General features: G+C 45.4%; 1 protein-coding gene across 1 annotated transcript; it reads right to left on the bottom strand.

Moving 5' to 3' along the window:
• Positions 1 to 10,035: 10,035 nt before the first annotated feature.
• PROKR2 (prokineticin receptor 2) lies at positions 10,036 to 22,173 on the bottom strand. The gene is made up of 2 exons (XM_015149458.3): positions 19,663 to 22,173; positions 10,036 to 13,138 (listed from the first exon to the last, which is right to left on the bottom strand). The coding sequence occupies exons 1-2, from the start codon at positions 20,118 to 20,120 to the stop codon at positions 12,442 to 12,444; spliced, it is 1,155 nt and encodes a 384-aa protein (XP_015004944.1). The 5' UTR covers positions 20,121 to 22,173; the 3' UTR covers positions 10,036 to 12,441.
• Between the last annotated feature and the right edge of the window lie 409 nt (positions 22,174 to 22,582).

Genomic DNA, 22,582 nt, shown 5'->3' with positions numbered 1-22,582 from the left:
GCATTAAACCACCAAAGCTAAGAACTTTCACAGAGTCCATTTCACCCCCCTGCCACCTCCACCAGAACAGATGCTGGTGTCCTCAGCTGAGAGACCCACAGACGGTTCACATCACAGGACTCTGTGCAGACAACCCACAGTACCAGGCCAGAACCTGATAGACTTGCTGGGTGGCTAGACCCAGAAAAGAAATAACAATCACTATAGCTCAGCTCTCAGGAAGCTACATCCATAGGAAAAGGGAGAGAGCACTACATCAAGGGAACACCCCATGGGACAGAATAATCTGAACAACAGCCTTCAGCCCTAGACCCTCTCTCTGACAGAGCCTGCCCAAATGAGAAGGAAACAGAAAACCAACTCTGGTAATATGAAAAAACAAGGCTCTTTAACACCTCCCCAAAAATCACACTAGCTCACCAGCAATGGATCCAAACCAAGAATAAATCCCTGATTTGCCTGAAAAAGAATTCAGGAGGTTAGTTATTAAGCTAATCAGAGAAGCACCAGAGAAAGGTGAAGCCCAATGCAAGAAAATCCAAAAAACAATACAAGAAGTGAAGGGAGAAATACTCAAGGAAATAGATAGCATAAAGAAAAAACAATACAAAATTCAGGAAACTTTGGACACACTTTTAGAAATGTGAAATGCTCTGGAAAGCTCCAGCAAGAGAACTGAACAAATAGAAGAAAGAAATTTAGAGCTCAAAGACAAGGTCTTCGAATTAACCCAATATATATACACACCACATATATATATACGTATATATGATGGAGTACCACTCAGCCATAAAAAGAAATGAATTAATGGCATTTGCAGCGACCTGGATGAGATTGGAGACTTATTCTAAGTGAAGTCTAAGTGAAGTAACTCAGGAATGGAAAACCAGCCAAACATCGTATGTTCTTACTGATATGTGGGAGCTAAGCTATGAGGATGCAAAGGCATGAGAATGATACAATGGACTTTGGGGACTTGGGGGGAAGAGTGGGAGGGGGGTGAGGGATAAAAGACTACAAATAGGGTGCAGTGTATACTGCTCAGGTGATGGGTGCACCAAAATCTCACAAATCACACTAAAGAACTTACTCATGTAACCAAACACCATCTGTATTCCAATAACCTATGGAAAAAAATTAAGCTCAAGGTTAAAAAAAGTTATTGGTAAACAAAATTATAAATGTCTCAAAACAAAAAGTAAAATAAAATCAAGTCCACAGGGCTGAATTCTTTCTGGAGATTACTTTGATTTTTAGCTTTTAGAAGTGTGTGCATTCCCTGGCTTGTGGCTCTTTCAAAGCATAATGTTCCAGCTTCTGCTTTTGCCATCACATTTCCATCACATCTCATCACATTTTAAACACTTCTATTTATTTATTTATGTCTTTTAAAAATAGAGATGAGGTCTCACTATGTTGAGCAGGCTGGCCTTAAACTCCCAGCCTCAAGTAATTCTCCCACTTTGGCCTCCCAAAGTGTTTGGATTACAGGTGTGAGCCACTGCACCCAGCCTCACTGCATCTCTCTCTCTCTTTTTTTTTAAACTTTATTATTCTTGCCTTCCTCTTATTAGGACCCTTGTGAGTACAGTGCGTGCACCCAGATAATGCAGAATTATCTCCTCATCTTCAGATGCTTACCTTAATCACACACGTAAAGTCCCTTTTGCCATAGGTAACATATTCACAGGTTCTGGGGATTAGGATGTGGACATATGTGTGGAGGGTGTCACTATTTAGCCCCCACACTGAGGTATAGAAGCCTCACTCAGTCAGAGCCACTTCAGTGGAATTGTCACCTGATATTAAGAGAGGTTCTTAGCTAAACCCTGCTTGGAGCAAAGGAGTCAGGCTCAGGTAGAGTAATCTGCAAACCAGAAACATAAGCATGATGTGTGTTTATGGTACTATAATAAGAATAACCTTGGAGCTGAAACTGGGATTGCTTCTTCATTAAATGCTCAGAGACCTGGAAAGCAGTGGCCTCACCATGAACAAAAATGCTGTTGTGAATATGTGCAATCTAAACACTCAGCTGGGCTCACGCCTGTAATCCCAGCACTTTGGGAGGACGAGGTGAGAGGGTTGCTTGAGCCTAGGAGTTCGAGACCAGCCTGGGCAACATAGTGAAGCCCCATCTCAACCAAAAATACAAAAGTGGGCTGGGCATGGGCCTGTGGTCCCAGCTACTTGGGAGGCCAAGGTGGGAGGATCATTTGAGCCCGGGAGGTTGAGGCTGCAGTAAGCCATGATTGTGTCATTGGACTTCAGCCTGGTTGACAGAGGACGACCCCATCTCAAAAAAAAAAAAGGCTAAACTCTTAGAAATGGAGAATAGAATGATGGTTACTAGCACCTAGGTGGTGCTGGTGGTGGGAAGAGAAAGGTGGTGGTTGGGGAGATGATGGTCAAAGTGCACAAAATTTCAGTTAGACAGGCAGAGTAAATTCAAGAGATCTATGGTACAACATGGTGTCTAGTGCTAATAACAATGTACTGTATTCTTGGAAATTGCTAAGAGTAGATTTTATGTGTTCTCACCACAAAAAATGATAAGCATGTGATGGGATTCATATGTTCATTAGCTTGATTTGGCCATTCCACAGCACATATGTATTTCAAAACATCAAGCCGTACACCATAAATATAGGCACTTTTTAGTTGCCAATTAAAAAATAAATTAGTTAATTCTTAAAGATGTTGTTGTAAAGACAATGTGACTGTGGATGGCGATGCCTTCCATGGTCAACACTGACTGCCCAATCTGCTTCTTTCCCTTGACGTTCCCACAACTCTCTGCTGATGGTGGAGTTGATCCTCACCATCGGGGGAGGATAATAATGAAAGGAAGGAGGAGGACTAATTCCCAGAGTTCAACTGCAGTTCCCTCTTCATAACACAAAGACCATTTGCTGAAATGAAATCAAACTGCAGGACCTCAACTTATCATTTGGGGGAGTTCGCCAGACCATGCTTGAATCCTGTTGTGAACTTTGGTGCTGGCTGATGTAGCACCAACAGCTCAAATGATGAGGAAATCATCAAAGTGTTTGCTGTAGACTCGTATCCCCTTTGGGGGCCCAGACCTTTGCTAAACTTCCCTTCTCTACGTTTAGTCAAGTAATGGATAAAATCTTAAGATCGACACAGGTTCTTCAATCAATATTCTTTCAACCAGCTATAATCTACCTAATCAAAATATGACCTGGTCTCTATGTCTCTATCTTCCCACGGGGCTCTCTTGAGGGAAGATAACAAAAGTTTAACCGAACTCTAAAAAAGATAGAGCCTTGACATTCATGAAAGACTCATCCTGGAACTTAGAATTCCCTTGGAAACCCCTAGTTATATAACCACCACCATGGCACACAATTTCTTCCAGAAGATGTATTTTTTTCCTCTATAGGCTGGAGCATGAATGTATGAATCACTTCTTATTTATGTTAAATTACATTTTTATAATTTATACATTGTATTAAATTCACTCATGCCATGGATTGGAACAAGAGATTCTTTATATTCATTGTATTCTTTAAAGTTATCCAAACTTTAGATGGGCTAAAATCTATCATTTTCTTAGAGTCCTTAACTCTTCACCTAACAACATCTTCATTTCTTTCTTTACTTTCAAAACCAGTACCAGCTTCCATTCCCAGAAAACCATTGGCTTTCTTTTAGGGGCATATTCCTCCCGCTAAGGAATACAGTTTTTTATTATTTCATGAGAGCATGAAATACAATATTGAGTAAATACAATACTGAGTAAAGAACAAGAAAGCCTCATTGAAATGGGGCTGCTTTGTGGTTGGGTAGGCTTAGCTGCTGGGGTGCAAGATGGAAACTTATACTTCCCAAAATAATGAATGATCATATCATGGATCTTTGAGATTGCTCACAAAGTCACAAATAGCAAAGCTGCCAATATCAAGGGCTACCATATGTTATATCAATTACATGTCTCTGTACTGTCCAAGAAGACATACCAACTTCTTTTTGTTTCAAGCACCATTCTAGAAGGACTGAATCTAGATCCTCTGTGACAATTATGATTTCTATCATATATCTCCAGAGTGACAGCTTTTCTTCCTCTTTTCTTCCTAATCCAGTCCCCAGTCTCCAGCTGCCTCTCATCATAATTTTGTGTAATGTTGGCTGATGCTATACTTGGGTGTACAGGGAAACTGTAGCTTCTTGATTTTTCTGCCATTGATTGAATCTTTGGGAGCCCCCATCTCATGGGAGGTGGGGAAGCTATTCCTGATATACAGTCTTTTTGAATGTACATAGGCTCCCTTCAGTTGAAATCACTCATTTCTGGACACATGAAATCTTTTGGGTTTCAGTCCCTGCCCTTGCTACTTTCTAATATGGTTGAGCTTCCAGGGACCTCGTGTTGGAGGAGAGGAGGAGGAAGATCTGAATCATATACTGTTCCAGAATTCTGGATCCTTGCTGGCTCTGCTGCAGGATGGATTGCTGAGGAATAATGTGCCCCGTCTGGTCTTTTGGAGTCTGTGGTCCTGGCCACTTGTCCTTGATAGCAAAGGCACCACACATAATGATCACTTTGACCTGACTCTGGGCCTCTGCCCATCTGCCGCCCCTAAGTAGGGCATATGGGAATTTATGGATCCCTGCACCTCACTGTTTGCTGTGGCATATTAGGGCATTGGTCAGACTCCTCCATCTCCCTGCCTCCTCCCATAGCTGCATCACCATTTCTCTAGAACATCTGCAGGGCTCCTTTTAGAGGTCTGGGGCCTCCCCCAGTGAGCCCAGGGAAGCATCTCATTGCTGCCTTCCTGCCCCATGATCTCAGGCTTCCCTACACTTAGATGTTTCTATAGCTTTCCCACCTCCACCACCTAGATTTAGCCCCTGAAGGAGAAAGCAAGGACAAATGCATTCAGCCTTCAAGTATTTTCTTTCTTTTCCACCATCCACTGAGGCTGGAAGTGATGGACTCTGTTTTCTTCTTCCTCTATGGAAAGGACTTCCTCTACATCATAGCCTCCTTTGGAGGGCCATTAAGCTTCCTGGTTCAGTGTTAATGGTGGAAAAGCATCTTCTCTTACATGATGGAAGAAACCCTGTGCTTTGAGTTGACCAGGTATGATAGGAAGTCCGAGATGACTAGGGACTTGAGACCATAGGAGATACCCTGGTTTGATAATCCCCAAACATATCCACTACGTGTGACACAATGTTCTGAATTCATCTAGGAGAAATTCTGTTCCTAGAAGTAATCATTTCAAAAATAACAAAATAACTATTACAAATAACAAAAATAACTATTGTCTGCTTATGTTATGCTAGGCATTTTCTAAGATAATTTAATCCACATACAATCCTATGATATCAGTGCTATTATGATTCCCATTTTACACATGAATAACTAAGGTCCGGATAGGAGGTAAAGAATCTGTTCACGTTTACAAGGTTAAATAAATAATTATTATTTGACCTCAATTCTGGCTGGCTGGGACCACGGGCCCTTGCATCCTGCCTGCCCCCACCCCCAGCCTCTTTCTTCATTCAACTCGTCAGCTGCCCAGTCTGCTCTCCCCTAAACACTCTGCATCTGATGTGCTGTTGAACCAAGTTACATCTTGTTCCACTTATGGTCCATCTAATTTTCCCTCCTCTAGGTCTTTGTTGCTTCTGTTCCCTTTTCCCGGGATACCCTTGAGGCTCTCACCATTCCCCATGGCCCCAAACCTTCTCTGATCCCCACAGCCAGAAGGTATTTGTGTCTAAATTCACTCTATCTTTGCAGTGTCTCTCCAGTGTCTCAACTTTCATGTAGAATTATTCATACATTACCTCGGGAATCACCTTGAGATTCAGGCTTGCATCTCCATCCTCTTTGTTTCTCCACAGCATCTGGGGCAGAAACTGCATGAGTGAGTAGAAGACCCTTTTCTCTGCACACTGGGCCAACCCTGCAGCAGAGTTCAGTAAAGGTTTATGTTAGGACCTTGCCTAGGAGCTGGATCCAGAACTGGGAACCCCAAGGTTGGCGTGAAGTGAGACTCCGGAGACTAATTCTTTCGTCTCAGTCTGTGACTCGCATGTGGAAATTCAGTCTAAGAAGTCACCAAAGGGATACAAGGACCTTGAGTCTGCACGGCTTTCTGTTCTAAGGGCATCTCTGGGTTTCCTCCCTGCTTTTTGGAGGCAAAGCCTTCTGCCTATTTCCCTATTTAGCAATTTTTCTAAGTCCCAGTAAAACAACCCCCGCTCCTCAATTTGTTTTATCTGAAGAAAGTGCCAAACCCATTATTGGAAAATGAAAAGAACTGTCCCATTTCATGAGCTCTTTGAACATCTGTACAGTAGCACATGGTTCAAGATTTCAAGATTGTTTCTTTCTTTCTTTTTAGACACAGGGTCTCACTCTGTTGTTCAGGCTGGAATGCAGTGGTGTGATCATAGCTCACGACAGACTTGAACTCCTGGGCAAGCAATCCTCTCACCTCAGCCTTTTGAGTAGTTAGAGCTAGAGGTATGTGTCACCACAGCTGGCTAATGTTTTCATTTTTTTATTTGTAGAGATCAGGTCTTGCTACATTGCCACGGTTCCTGGCCTCAAGTGATTCTCCTGCCTCAGTCTCCCAAAGTCCTGGGATTATAGGTGTGAGCCACCATGCCCCACCTCAAGATTTATTATTGTTATTGATGTTGCATTTGAAGCTGTTGGCATGACCCATAGCCTAATGATAAAGGGATTCAACAGTAAGACATCGAAGGTAGATGGATCTAGAGAGCCTCTGAGGCAGTCATTTGTAGGATCAGAGTAGGCGTCTTTGCCAATTAATGTGTTCATATTCCTGCCATTGGAGGAGTCAGATTAAATTGTGCTTGAAGGAAATAAAGACATTTACTGTGGGATCCAGGCTGCCCTGCTAATGAATTGCCCTATGTAGTAGTGAGGTTTCTCCCAGCCGAGGGCTTAAAGTGAAGACTTTACTTAGCAAAATACATGTTGATTAAATAAATGTGTTCCTCACGTAGTGGTTCCACCACTGGACACTCAGGGTTTCTGTATCCATGTCCCTCTAGGGTACAGCTATCCAAACTTCTGCCAGGGATGAAACAGACAAAAAGTGTGTTTGTGCTGCTATTTAAGAGGGCATGAGGCTGGGTGTGGTGGCTCACGCCTATGATCCCAGCAATTTGGGAGGCCAACGCAGGCAGATCAGTTGAGGTCAGGAATTTGAGACCAGCCTGGCCAACATGGTGAAACCCCACCTCTACTAAAAATACACAAATTAGCCAGGTGTGGTGGTGCATGCTTGTAATTCCAGCTACTAGGGAGGCTGAGGCAGGAGAATCACTTGAACCCAGGAGGCTGAGGTTGCAGTGAGTCAAGATTGTGCCACTGCACTCCGGTCTGGGTGACAGAGCGAGACTTCATCTCAGAAAAAAAAAAAAAAAGAGGGCACCAAACACCTACTATGTACCCACAAAAATTAAAATTATAAAAGAGGGCATCAGCAATCCCAGGAGGTGATGTGTCCCTGGTTGGTGCACCTCAGGAGATGCTGCATTTGCCTCATATCACCATGTGAGATAAAGTAGCAAATGTAAGAAGTCATGCGTGCCCATTTCTGCTTGCCAGCAAAATTTCACAAAGCCTCTGACTGTGATGATGTGCCGCTCTTCAGAGGAATGCTTTGAAGACAAAACGGGATAGAGCCAAAACTTAGAACAGCCATAGTAAAATCCGATAAAAGTTTTCAATTGACAAAGAAATGCAGTTATTTTTTATGACATGTAGCATTTTAAGGTAACAACCAGAACCACAGCTGACAACATCCTATTGGGACCCATGTCTCTTGCCTGAGTCACTATGTTTCTTAAAAGATGAATGACCCCTAGCCCTTGCCTTTTTCTGCACATAACATCTGACAGTGTTAATGATTGTGCTTCTGTAAACTATAACCAGATGTACTCTTGCACCCAAGCTTTGATGTGATTGTACATGTGCTAAATCTTCATCACCTGCCTATAAACTGTGAACTAAAACACAGCTTTGGAAGTATCTGACAGAACCTCTCTGAAAGACTCCTCTTGGGCTATAGTCCTCAGTAAGACTTCTGAATAAAACCAACTTGAACTCTTTAAAAGTTTGATGTTTATTTCTTTAGAAGGCATTTGGCTGCTAGGAGGCACAAAGCAGAACCACAGCTGAGTCAGCCAGCAGTGGCTTGGGTGAAGACTGCACACTGCGTTGTGGGTGGCCCCGCTTGCCTTGTCTTTGAGTGCGAGCAAACCCCCTCCCCTCCACCTGCTTTTCCTGGGGCCGGGTCGCCTCTCAGCACAACCCGCTTTACCGTTTGGCTCCTGAATCACTTGCAAATAGCTCCCTGTGCATTCAAGTCAAATGTGTTAAGAGCCCCTCCACGCCCAATTCTCTCATTAGGAAAAAAGGCAGGAGCACTAGGGTGATTCTGGGGTGATTCTCTCTGGTTTCCCTGGAATCCTGGAGTCTCAATTATGGTCCCTTGGATTGGATGTGCTCTTGGCCTGCCAGAGGGAGGAACAGTATCTTCTCTGCAGTTTATGATTCTGCTGGAAGGCCAGAAACCAGCGGAGGGTCCACTCCTTAGGAGTCAGGAGTGCAGTCCCGAGTGCAGTTCGCTGCATCAGAGTAAAAATCTTGGGGCAATATCTTGGCTCCAGCAAGCATTAGCTGTACCCTTAAGCAAGGCATTTCCTCTTGAAACTCAGATCTCCTCACCTAAGAGAGGAGTGAGTTGAATTATATGCCCTTATAAGGCCTTTCCTGGTCTGCAATTGTGTGTGTGTGTGTGTGTGTGTGTGTGTGTGTGTGAGCGCACCCATCCTCTTGAGCCAAAGGAAAGATAGCTATTAAATTGGAAGGATATGTTTCAAAGCCATCATTTTTCCTGTAGAAATAGAACTCACTTTAAGTTTCCTGATTACCTCCTACATGTCACATTCTTTCTTCCTCTTTAAATCTGGGTTCCTTCTCATGACTGAGGGCCTGAAGCCATCTTTTGATTTCTTCAATTTGTGAAGCAACTTATTTTAAATGTTGAATGCTGATAGAAAAGTCTTTAATGGTTTCATTACAGAGCCATCATTTTTCTTATTCTGGCTGAGGAAATGGATCTGTTTTGCTAAATGAGATTAATTTTTCAATATATATAATAATAGGTATAAGTGTGTACATCTTAGCATATTAAAAGTATCTTAAGCTTACCATTAATTAGTCTCGAGAAGACTAAATACAAGTGTAATTAATTTATTACCAGTTGGAGGGATGAATAGTCACGGTGCAAACAGCAGCTTTCATTGGAACAAACAAGACTGTTTTAGAATGAAGGCATCACATCAGTTCGGGACTGTGGTTCTTTGCTTATTTGCATGCATGAATACACTCTGGGGCTATTGGCTTCAAGGATGTAACCAAGAGGAGGCTGATTGATGCTATGAGCTACCACTGTTCTAAAAATGCCTTCAATAAGTTCATTCTCTCTTTCAGGGTTGGACTGTTAGGTAGCTATTACTTCACTCATATCTAAATATACTAACATGCTTAAAAGATCAGTAGAGAAAGCACTTGAAACCTGTGACTAAATTCCATATGTTAATTATTTAATTGGATAACAACACTACACTTGAATCACTGGAAAATCACAAATACACACTGATATTTACAAGTTTTTTCAGTTAAATTTCAATGAAAGGAAGATGGTATATTCTAGGACAAAATGGAAAAGGGTGATAAATCCTGCTGACAGACTTGACTGGTACACGGTCCATTCCTAAAGAATCTCCTAATTTGGCTAAGAGCCAGGATAGAATAATAAATAAAAATACAATTATTATATTTATAGAAATGTACATAACCTAAAATTGTTACTTGCTTGGCTTTGAAATGCATCGTGTAATTTTATAATTTTGTAATTATACAATGCATTTCAAAGCCAAGCAAGTAAGAATTTTTGTAAATCAGAATTAAGTTTTGCTTAGGCTAATATTACAGTGTGTTTGCATTTTCTTATCTTTTCTTTTTGAGATGGAATCTTGCTGTATCACCCAGACTGGAGTGCAGTGGTACAATCTCAATTCACTGCAACCTCTGCCTCTGGGGTTCAAGCGATTCTCCTGCCTCAGCCTCCTGAGGAGCTGGGACTACAGGCATGTCCTACCATGCCAGCTCATTTCTGTATTTTTGTAGAGATGGGGTTTTGCCATGTTGGCCAGGCTGGTTTCGAACTCCTGACCTCAGGTGATCTTCCCATCTTGGCCTCCCAAAGTGCTGGGATTACAGGTGTGAGTCACCGTGCCGGCCTGCATTTTCTGAGAGTGCAATGATTGGGCTGAAGTTGAGTTTGCTGGGTGGTGATAGAAAGAAACGTTGGTTGAAGCTTCAGTCAGAGAAACAAATCAACAAATAATAAAAACAATCAAACAAGCAAACAATTCCTTCTCTATAAAAAATTAGGAATTGGTCAAATATGGATGGGTCAGTCCCAAACCAGGTACCATTTGTATAGCTACCACTTCAAAATGAATCAAGAAGAAATGCAGACGTGTACATACAGTCACCACAAACGTATAACAATACAAACAGATTCAGAAGTGATATTTATGCAGCACTAGGGTGCTATTCTGCAACATGCAAGGAAGACTGTCAACACTTCTAAGACCACGGGGATGCTGAGAGTCTTGGGGTCATGAGAATCTGAGGTTAAGTTTCCCAGATTATAACCAAGAACAGGGATCCCTTTGTGTTCCGCTGTAGACAGGGTACACTGTGAAGAGTTCAGGAGTCTTTGGAAAGACTAAGTCTTTTGTAATCTTCCCATATTATAACCAAAGAACAGGGATGAAAAAGTGTGGCTATTTCTCTAATAAATCACAGTGGATGGGGTTTCCAAATAAACTCCCTCCAAATAAACTGTTCAATATCACTTCTCCATTCTTATCATGTGCACAGTTGAAAAGCACATTCACAAACCATGGCCTCAATGGGCTCTCCCAACAGTCTTGCAAGGTAGGAAGGGCAGGTATTTTCATCATCGCCACTTCATTAAAGCAAAACTGAGACACAGAGAGAAAACACCATGAGTTTAAGACTTGAGTCTTAGAGTTAGGACCTGAAGCCAGGTCTTTGGATTCCAGGTAGAGTTCCTTTTGTAAAAGAGGGATGTTCTAGAAAGTGGTCCAGTCCTTAGCAAAATCTCCACACAGATTATGTTCATTGCCAGTGGCAACCTCCACTTCTTTCTCTGTCCTCTTTCCCCTTCACTCCAGAGCCCCTGAAATCCTTTGCACCGAGGTATCAAAAATTGACACCTCAGGATTACCCATCCCCGACCAAATAAAATAAGCTTTCAAGCATCAGTGGGAAAGTGATTTTTAGGTTCTTTCCTTTCAAATTACACCATTGTGGATAACCACATAAGGCTGGGCTGACTATAAGATTTTTTTTTTTCTTGAAGTCGAAACCCTAGAGAATGTCCTGGGAGGCAGTAGGAGGTGGGTGGGAAAGTTCAATGTGATGGCTTCAACGCTCCTCCCATGGTGCTGTAAACCCTGCACTGACAAACTTATTGTTACATTTCCATTGTGTCTAAGGGCCTTCTTCTGTAGCCATTTTGCTGTTGTTGTTGTTGTTTTCCTGAGACAGAGTCTCATTCTGTCACCCAGGCTGGAGTGCAGTGGAACCATCTCAGCTCACTTCAACCTCTGACTCCCAAGTTCAAGCTATTCTCCTGCCTCAGCCTCCCGAGCAACTGGGATTACAGGCTCCTGCCACCACACCTAGCTAATTTTGTATTTTTAGTAGAGACAGGGTTTTACCATGTTGGCCAGTCTGGGTTAAACTCCTGACCTCAAGTGATCCACCTGCCTTAGCCTCCCAAAGTGCTGGGATTACAGGCGTAAGCCATCATGCCTGGCCTGTAGCCTTTTGATATTCCTGCACTGATAAGATACAGAATTAGGGAAGATGGAGGGTGAACTATCTATATATCTGGAGATATCTTGGGGACTCCAATAGCTTCTGCCATTTTGTTATGTTTTTAAATGTTTTTGATTGTAATCAAATGTTTTTGATTACAGTAGGTAATGAGTAAATGTCAGCTCCTGCTGTCCCTGTCTAATCTCATTGGTGTGGTTTGCACACAGTATGTGTTCAGTCCATGTCAGTTGCTGCTCCTTGTGTCTAATCTCCTTGTTGGGATTGTGGACACAGCAGGTGTCGAGCAGATGTCAGTAAATGTCAGCTGATTTGGTTCATGTCTAGTGTCATTGTATGTTATGACTTTGCAGTGTTGGGCTTCTTGAGGGCATGGGGGAGGCATGAACACAGATGTCACTTCCCATGCAGCCTATGAACTTGGTTGATGGTGGGTGATGCTTTGAGTACTGGACTGGGGTTTTCTGTTGTGTGACACCAGGGGGTCACTTCAGCCTGATACAGTCCACCTCTTCTGTGGCGGGCACCCCGTTGGTTCTGAGGTCAAGCTCGGCGCTGGACTTGCTCCCCCGCTGGGAGGGACGCCAATGCAGCAGCATCATCTTCTTGAAGTACTTCATGGTGTTGTTCTTGACTGTCACAAAGCACACGGTGTTGATCATGCTGTTGCTCATGGCGATGCACTCGACCACGTAGAAGGCGGTGAGGTAGTGCTTTTCCTTCACGAACACGGTGGGGAAGAAGTCACGAACGATGGTGAAACCGTAGAAGGGTGCCCAGCACAGCACATAGGCTGTGAGGATGCACATGAGCACCAGGACCGTCTTCCTGCGGCAGCGCAGCCGCTTGCGAATCTGCTCCGTCTGGAACCCAGGGACTGCCTTGAACCAGAGCTCCCGGGAGATCCTGGCATAGCACAGGGTCATGGTGACCACGGGGCCCACAAACTCAACGCCAAAGATGAAGAGGAAGTAGGACTTGTAGTAGAGCTGCTGATCCACGGGCCAGATCTGGCCACAGAAGATCTTCTCCTGGCTCTTGACAATAAAGAGGACGGTTTCTGTTGCAAAGTAGGCTGATGGGATGGCAATGAGGATGGACACCATCCAGACCAAGGCGATCAGGAAGGAGGCCGTTTGATAATTCATCCGTGGTTTCAGGGGGTGAACAATGGCGAGATATCTAGTGGGGGAGGGAAGCCAACAGTAGTAATGATGAATGCTTGGAAACATTAGTTTTTAACTAACCCCAAACATACACTAAAGCAGACATAGTGGCACAGTGAATCCTCATGTACCTGTTAGCCAGCTTTAACAAGCTTCATCTTATTTTAGCAACATCATTTGGCATAGTGGAGTGTTTTAGTGAAAACAGCACAGGCTTTAGGTCAAACAGGCTGAATAAATCCTGGCTTTTCCCTGGATTGGCTTTGGGGTCTGGGATGAATTATCCAATCTCTCTCATTTATTTCCTCAAATGCAACCTAGAATAAGATGATGCTTACTTTGCAGGGCTACTGTGAACACTAAATGTGGTAATTTTTGTAAAATACTTTGTATATAGTAGGTGTTCAATAAATATGATGCTTATCATTCTTAAGCATCCTATTATACCACCTTGGGTTTCCATCTTATCATTCTGCCTAAGAACATATAATATGCTCAAAGCTCTTCATTCCAAATAGCTCACGGTTTAGGTGAAGGAAGGGCTTGTGGCCCCAGAAAGAGGTGGGGGCCTTTCTCAGGACAGTGGGCAAGAACTTGCTTCCCCTCCCATGAGCTGTCATCCTGCACTTCAGAGCCGAAGAGTCAAGGTGGGCTTGTGGTGAAATCTAGGGACTCTAATGAAAAGTAAATGCCTTGCCCAAGCTCGCATCATACAGGGACCAGAATCCAGGCTCTTGATACAAAGCTTATGCTCCCACCTCCCTGGGCCATCTTGTGCTCAAATGAGAAGGTGTGTGAAGTCACCGTGACACCATAAGTATTTACCCTTGCCCTTTCCAATGAGCCACACTGTCTGGGAGAGAGACTGGAGCCCTTTGTGGGAAATGAGCTCATTTGTGCGGATTGAATACTTTCTTTCCAGAGAGACTTAATGACACCTATTTAGACACTTGGTGCCCTGGCATCATTTCTGTGCATCTTATGGTTGGGGTAGCGAAGGAATGCTTTGGGATAAGGTAGATGAAGATAAGAGGCATGAAAGACAGGGAGGAAACAAATGAACCCTAGAAATGAATGTGTACTTCATACCTGGAGCTTGAGTCAGGTAAGAACAAGAGCAGGATGCTCCCTGTAGAAAATTCTATCCCACTTGCCTTTCCTTTGTGATCAGATCCTTTAGTCATTCTTTCCAAGTCTCTGACTGGTCTAAGAAGGCCTTCTGTCACGTTATTTCTTCCTGTCCCTGCCAATATTTCTGCCACAAAGTTGTTTTATCTTCTCTTGCCTGCCCCCTGCCTGCTAGTAGCTCTGATCCATTGAATTCCATCAGAGATACCAAAGCAGCACGGTTCTCTCCAGCTTTTGACTTTCTGAAGATCTAGGATGAAGCTGGATCCTATCCCAACCACTGGCTGCACCCTACTGAGGCATATTCATATGCACAATGGTTGCTGGGGTTCTTCACCCATGCATGTGACCTGGCCTTACCAAATTAACCTGCATGACCTGCCTGTGTGGTACAAGGCTGACAGGGCTGGAGAGTGGAACAAATGGGCAGGCCCATTCTTGATGGGGGCAGGGACATCTCACAATCACTGTATCTCCGTGATGACTGAGTGAATTAGTCTCCTATTGCTGCTTGTAACAAATTACCACAAACGTAGTGGCTTGAAACAACCCAAATGTATTATCTTATGGTTTTGGAGGTCAGAAGTTTGACATGGTTTTCACTGTGCTAAAATCAAGATGTTTGCAAGGCAGCATTTCTTTCTGGAGGCGCTGATGGGGAGAATCTATTTTTGCTGCCTTTTCTAGGGATGCCAGCATTCCAGGGCTGATGACTTCTTCCCTGTTCAAAGCCAGCAAGGGCCAATCAAGTTTCTTGCATTGTATCACTGACACAAACTCTTCGGCCTCCCTCTTCCACAGTTAAAGATCTTTGTGATTTCATTGGGCCCACCCAGATAATCCAGTATAATTTCTATATTTTAAGATCAGCTGATTAGCAACCTTAATTCCATCTGCTACCTTAATTCCCCTTTGGCATGTAATGTAACATGTTTATAGATCCTGGGGATTAGGATGTGGTTATTCTTGGGTGAGGGACATTATTCTGCCTCCCATACTGAGTCCAAAGTCCTTAGATAATGCAGAATAAATTCATAACTTTATAGCTCTCTATCTGGCTCCATCATGAAAAGTATTTCAATAAACCATGCCAAAGGGAATTTCCACATTTCTCCTTATTCTGCTGTTAATTCCTAAATTCTCATTCTTTTTCCTCCAATAACATCTTCCTCATTGTATGATGTTCCAAAATTCAGAGTTGTCATCAAACAAATCAGAAAGCAATAACACTGGCCTAAGAGTTATTCAGAAGACCTGGATTCCAGCCGTGTACCTGGACTCAAACTGTGTACTTGGATAAATCACTTTTGGTTGGGGGACCTAGTTTCTTCATCTGTGAAGTGGGGATAATTAATAACATCACTGACAACCTCTAAGGCTTTTTGTTATTCTGAGAAGGTAAACATATATAAGGGATGTTGAAAGCTATTGCACATTGTTTAAGCTAATCATTTCCTATGACTCATTTGCTGGCAAGAGGGACATCTGCAAGGTCTTTGTTTTCATCTGTCTGCTTGGATGTGTTTCTTGAGGCCAATCCTTTCCTTCTAGGGTATCTAAACTTGAAATAGGACCTCTTCTGGGCTCCTCTCTGGATGGACCTGGCTGTGGCATATGGAAACAGCATTGGGTGGCCCTTCTGATATTTCCTTGTAGTAGGACAGGGAGGCCTGTGCTTCTCCCATCCTACGTGTGTTAGAGTACACAGGCCTATCTAATTCTGGGATTGGCTGTGCCCAGTGATAAAAGCCCCCTTCTCCAAAATATGCATCATCAGGACAAAGGTGAGAGTTTGGTCATCCATCTTTCTTAGCATTTTGCTTTATTTTTTTTCAATTAGTTTAGAACCTGATTGGAGAAGAGGATCCTTACCCTTTCTCCCTGTCCTACCACCTGCCACCTGTACAGCATTTCCAGAGCAGCTCTCACCAATGACTTACGGGGAGCTGGTGTATAAATACCCCAGCTGGTGTATAAATACCCCAGCTCCTTCCTACCTCCCACCTCTAGAAGAACTCTCTGTAGAGCTGTGATCTATGCTGGCTCCATGAGTCCCTCAGCAGGAATATGCTCTAGTTGCCCACAGTGAAAGCTTGTTTAATTACTTCTTGGGTGTTATCTGCACATAAATCTTTGTCTCAGAGTCTGATTTGGGAGTAACCCAAGCTAAGACACAGGTATAAGTCTCTGTGCTAGGCACTGTGGAGAAAGATAGAAAACATAATTATTGTGCTTAAAACACATTGTCTCCTGGAAAATACTATCAGTATCTCCATACATAGCATGAGCTTAGAAAGAGAGCAAATTAAAGATTGATATCAGATTACAAGGGCCCTGGAATGCTAGGCTCAGGATTTGACATGTATTCTGTAAGCACTTGAATTTCTAGATATTCTGTAAGCAATGAAATGTTTCAGGAAGATCCATCAATGGTGATATTCCTATGCTTAATATGGATGACTATGGATTTCAGGGGACAGTCAGGAGCCCCTGGGGAGTGAAAAGACAGGTTAGAAGAGCATTATGATGGCCCAGCTATGACTTTCTAAGAGATGAAGCTGGAGGGAGAGCTGCCATGACTTGGTATATGGCTGTACACATGGGGTGGGGTGAGTGGAGGTAGGACAGGGAGAAAGGGTAAGGATGATGGTAACTTTTCCCTGGTTGGATGGCCGAGAGAATGATGGAGCTGCTGATGGTGCTGGGAAGTTGGCTGGGGCAGAGTTGGTTTGGGGTGTAAAAGGACTCACTCTGTTGTCTGTGGTGTTGTAACAAGGCAATTGTTTCCCAAGAAACTCCAGTGTTACAAAAAACGAAACCAAACCAAACCAGCATTATAAAGACAAAGGTTTCAGTGGGACAAGGGGGGATAGGAATAGTACTTACTCTCGGTGATGGTTAATATTGAGTGTCACCTTGATTGGATTGAAGGATACAAAGTATTGATCCTGGGTATGTCTGTGAGGGCATTGCCAAAGGAGATTAATATTTGAGTCAGTGGGCTGGGAAAGGCAGACCTACCCTTAATCTGGGTGGGCATAATCTGATCAACTGCCAGCTTGGCTAGAATATAAGCAGTCAGAAAGATGTGAAGAGAGAGACTGACCTAGCCTCCCAGCCTACATCTTTCTCCCAAGCTGGATGCTTCCTGCTCTCAAAGATTGGACTTCAAGTTCTTCAGTTTTGGAACTCGGACTGGCTCTCCTTGCTTCTCAGCCTGCAGATGGCCTATTGTGATCACGTGAGTTAATACTTAATAAACTCCCATATATATATATATGGAATATGTATACACACGTATATATATTCCATTAGTTCTGTCCCTCTAGAGAACCCTGACTAATATACTCTCACTTTAGTGAGCATCAGAATCACTTGAGGAATTAGATAAAAATGCAGATTCCTGGGACCTCGCCCAAGGGATTCCCATTCAAGAGGGTGGGGTGGAGCCCAGGAATCTGACTTTGTATCTTTCTTTTCTTTTCTTTTCTTTTTTTTTTGAGACAGAGTTTCCCAGGCTGGAGTGCAATGGCGTAGTCCTGGCTCACGGCAACCTCCGCCTCCCAGGTTCAAGCGATTCTCCTGCTTCAGCCTCCCAAGTAGCTGGGATTACAGGCACCCGCCACCATGCCCAGCTAATTTTTGTGTTTTTAGTAGAGACAGGGTTTCACTATGCTGGCCAGGCTGTTCTTAAACTCCTGACCTCAGGTGATCTGCCCGTCCCAGCCTCCCAAAGTGCTGGGATTACAGACGTCAGCTGCCACACCCGGGCTGACTTTGTATCTTTCTATCAAATGATACTTTGCACCATTTTCCCTGGAGAATTTTGTGCAGTTGGTTGATAGGTACACATTTCATAAGGGCTGGTTTCGGGGCTGGAGAGCATCAGAGTTGTAGTAAAATCGTTTTTCCTGCAGGAATCATATTATACAAAGGAAGAAGGATGCTTCCTACACCCGTCTGTGTATTTTATTACCAAAATGAAAAATATTAAACTGGTTGATTAAAGAGAACAGATCTAAGCAGCACTGCGAACAGGGGAAAAATTTAAGAGTTGAAAAGATGAAAGGAAAAAGGATGACTAAGCAGATCATCCTAATGAGCACAGCTTACAATGGTGGACAGCAACCAAGAGACACAACCAAGAGACAGCAACACTGTCACGTGGCATGCCTGTATCTGAAGCACATGTGGTATCTGGGGGCATGGCCCAGAGATGGGCCACTCAGCAGCCTCAGTCTTGCTCATATCTGGCGGAGCAGAACACAACTGGAGAAACATGAGAAGGTGACCACTGCCCCCTCGAACAGAGCCAGTGATGGCCCGATGCCGGCCTGCAACTGTTCACATAAACAAAACGTGTGTAAGGTTTGTCATAAACTGCTATTATACATTTTACTTTAAAATTTAAAATAGAGCAAGGGTTGGTGATGAGGAGTAAGTTCTAGTGTTCTACAGCACTATAGGATGAATATAATGAACACAATTTATTATATAATTTCCAAATAGCCAGAAGAGTGGATTTTGAATGTTTCCAACACAAAGTAATGATAAACGTTTGAGGTGATGGATATGCTAATTACCTTGATCATTACACATTGTACACATGCATAGAAATATCACTCTGTACCCCATAAGTATTTACAATTATATGTGTCAATTAAAAATAATAAAAGCAAAAAATAAAATAATAAATACATAAAGGAAAGGAAAAAATAAAATAGAGCAAGGATTTCTGGACTATCTTATGCAAATGTATGCAAACGAGCACACCAACATATGCAGAAAAGCAAAAGCAAGCGTGTCCTTTCCTCTTTTGCACAAACAAACCCTGTTATCTCATTTTAAAATAAGCTCTGCAACAAAGTCTATCAGAAACAACAGCACATACGGTATGATTTCTTTTTTATGATGTTAAAGAACAGGTGAAACTGAACTGTAATGATAGAAACCAGATTGGTGGTTGCCTGGTGGGGGAGGATTGACTGGTGAGGAGCACAGCTGCAGGTGATGGAAATGTTTCACATCTCCACCTGGAGGGTGGCTACAGGAAAAGCTTGGTACGTGTTCTCCTGACTGGAAGCTGCCCTAGTTAACTCTCATGTGGCTTCTAGGTAGTAGCTGCCTGCCGTTTTTGCTTTCCCTTTGTGTTGATGCCACACAGTCATGTGGCCTGCCTGTATCTGAAGCACATGTGGTATCTGGGGGCATGGCCCAGAGATGGGCCACTCAGCAGCCTCAGTCTTGCTCATATCTGGGGGAATAGAACACAAGTGAAGAAACAAGACCTCCTCTTGCCCTCCAAAGATTGGTGAGCATTCCTCTCTGGAGCAATGCTAGCCTCTCAGAGCCTAAGTGAGGAAAGAGACAGCCGGGCCCAGCCCCATCACTCACCCCACCCACCATCCTCACCTGTCAATGGCGATGGCCAGCAAGGCATTGGTGGAGACGTAGAGGGAGACAGTGCGCAGGTAGTTGACGGAGGCACAGAGCACGTGGCCATGCTCCCAAGAGAGCTGCCGTACCACGTAATAGTCCATCTCAAAGGGGCAGCAGATGATGGCCACCAGGAAGTCAGAGATGGCCAGATTGGCAATGAGCAGATTGGTGAGGTTGCGCAACTTCTTATAACGGGTGAGGGCAGCGATAAAGACAAAGTTACCAATGCCGCAGACCAGCATGATGCCTGCCAGTGCAATGCCAATGACGATCTTGGCTGCGAAGAAGGTCCTGGTCTTTGTCATGTCCTCATCCTCATCCATAGGGAGGTCGTAATCACCATAACTGAAGTTAAAGGAGAGGGAGGAGGCATGGTCTTGGGGTGGATTAAAGTTGGGTGCAAAACTGGTGTTTCCATTCTGGGCTGCCATGGTGATGTCCACAAGAAAAGCGGTGTGAGGGAGGTGTGAGGGGTGGGGGTCCAGACCTTCTGCTCTTTCAGGGTCAGTGAGCCTAGCACCCTGCCCAAATCCTTGGGGAGAGTTGACTCGTCATCCTGGATCCTGGAAGGAGGCACAACCAGTGGACAACATGCAGGAGAACATCTGGTCACATTCCCTGAGTTCCCCAAGTATAGGCCAACCAGACCCACAGCCTAACCTACCCAGGATGCGGGGAAAGGAGACCTGAGATCTGTAAGTTGGGAAACCCTCAGGGGCTGCCCACCTGTCAGGAAGGATGGCATAGGATGAATCGGACTCTCCAAAACTCTCAAGAAGAATGTGCACCTTTGCCCTTTGCCCAGGGGCCAGAGCCTGTTTGTCTGCCCAGTCACATCCTCCAGTCCCAACACATCAGCTCCCACAGGGGCTTCTGGAACGTTTCCAAGGCTGCTCCCAGGAGCTGGCCAGGCTCCTACAGCTGTCACAATGTTGTGGCACCTGTTGGCCAGGGACAATGAAGCAGGAGGGCCAGGATGCTGCCGGGTCTTCTCTCCAAAGCAGGACACCACTCCCTCTGTACTAACCAAGCCATAGACTTGGAAATCACCAAGTTCATTTTCACTTGGACAGACTGAGTCACCCTGGGCCAGTGATGTATGCTCTCGGAGTCCTTGTAAACCAAATTCCTGCTGCCCAGTCCAGCACCTGGTACATAGCGGGGGCTGGACAGGAATCTATTGAGTGCATGACCAGGAAGCTGTAGGTGGAGGAGGCTGGGGTAGGGTGGGGGAGGGGAATTCCCCCGCTGCTCCCCTGTTCTTTGGGAACCAGCTTGAGAAAGAAATCCTCTGCCGCCCTTCCCACCCTACTCCAACTTTGGATCTGCTCCCTGACCTCCTTCACTTGGCCCTAGTTCTCCACCCAGAGTCAACCCTGCCTGAAAGGCACCATGTCCTGTCACCAAGGTCTCAAAATAGGGAAAATAGTCTCTGAAGCCCTGAGCCCGCAGGAGATAGGGCACCACAGGGTACAAGGCTTCACCGAAGGGCTGGAAAAAGAGCTCAGACCCCAACACCTATAGAAAGGGGGCCCTGGCTGTCCAACTGTGAGTGGCCTTCCCCTCGCCTCTCAGCACACCTGGAAACGACTCCACATGTGGGCGCCGCGGGATGCTGGGTCCCAACTGAACAACGCGTTTGGTCCACTCCTGCGAGGGGAGGAGAACGCCGAGGGACAGGAACTGCGCGCCAGCAAAAGACACCCTAACCTGGGGTGCACCCGCCAGCTGCTTTCCCAAGGTGAAAACCTCCAAGAGGCGAGGTGCAAATCTCAGTGGCATCCACACCCGGAGCTGTCTTCCCTCCAGGTCGCCCCTCCGTCTCATGCGACCAATCCCTGCAGCCTTTGCTCAGCCTGGGACCAAGAATTGGGAGTCCTACCCCTCCTCGGCTTTCTAGTCCCCTAACCCAAGATGAGAGGGCGCGCGCCCGGGCTGGGACAGATTCAGGCCGCATTTTCGTAGATTGCACTCTCCGCCCGGGAGCAATCCGTTCCAGCAGCCCCCTTCCCGCCCCATCAACGCGGCCGCGCGGTCGGTGTCTAGAGGCGACACCCTGGCTAGGACAGGAATCAAGCCAAAAATTCAGGCTCGAGAAGCAAAGGCTGTGGGACCTCCTGGCTGGGAGAAAACGGCGGGTGGGTGGAGGATGCGGTGCGCGGGAATTTCCCCACGGACGCTTGCTGTTTTCTGCTCACCTTTCAGGAAGGTGCCCCTCTACCTGCGCCCTGCGCTGCACTTTGGAGCTCGCCCTCGAGCTCAGCTACCCGCTGACTCCCTCCGCCCGCGCCCGCACACCACAGACTCCGCTTACCGTCCCCTACCCCGTTCTAGAGGGCCCAGAGGGGATTGCCTGAAACCAACTCGCCTGCTTCAAGCCAGCCCCGAGAGTGGCGGGAGGCAAACAGCCAGAATGCCCGAGAAAAAAGTGGGCGTCGGAGGCCCTTGTCCTAGCGACTCCCCCCACCGCACCGAATGAGTCCCGGGACTGCAAGGATCTAAGCCCTTACCTGCCTCGGCGCCTCCTTTCTGTGCGCTTTGCGGCTCCGGAAGCCGGATCGAGGGTCACAGGGTGGTTAGGCGCGGGCGGGCCACTCGGTTTGCGCCTCGAGGACCCGGACTTGCACTTGCAGAGCCGCTGCGTGGGGGATGTCCCTCTTTTTCCCTCCGCCCGGCGCGCTCCTCCGGCGTGTGGCGGTCTCTGGGTTCCAGCTGGAGTTGGCGCTCCGCCCCCACAGCTCTTTCCAGCGTCTCAGACCTGTGCGCCCCGCCCCGCGCTGGACTCCGCCCCGGGGTCCCCGCCTGCCTCCTACTCGAGGCCGAGGGTGGGTGCCCAGCTCCCGCACCCCACTGCGTGCTCTCGGGCTGGTGCGTCCAGGGCGCGGGCACCGTA

Source organism: Macaca mulatta, chromosome 10, assembly GCF_049350105.2.
Source record: "Macaca mulatta isolate MMU2019108-1 chromosome 10, T2T-MMU8v2.0, whole genome shotgun sequence".
In the NCBI taxonomy this organism is placed as follows: Eukaryota; Metazoa; Chordata; class Mammalia; order Primates; family Cercopithecidae; genus Macaca; species Macaca mulatta.
The sequence above is the reverse complement of the archived record's forward strand: the minus strand, read 5'-3'. Positions and strand labels throughout refer to the sequence as shown.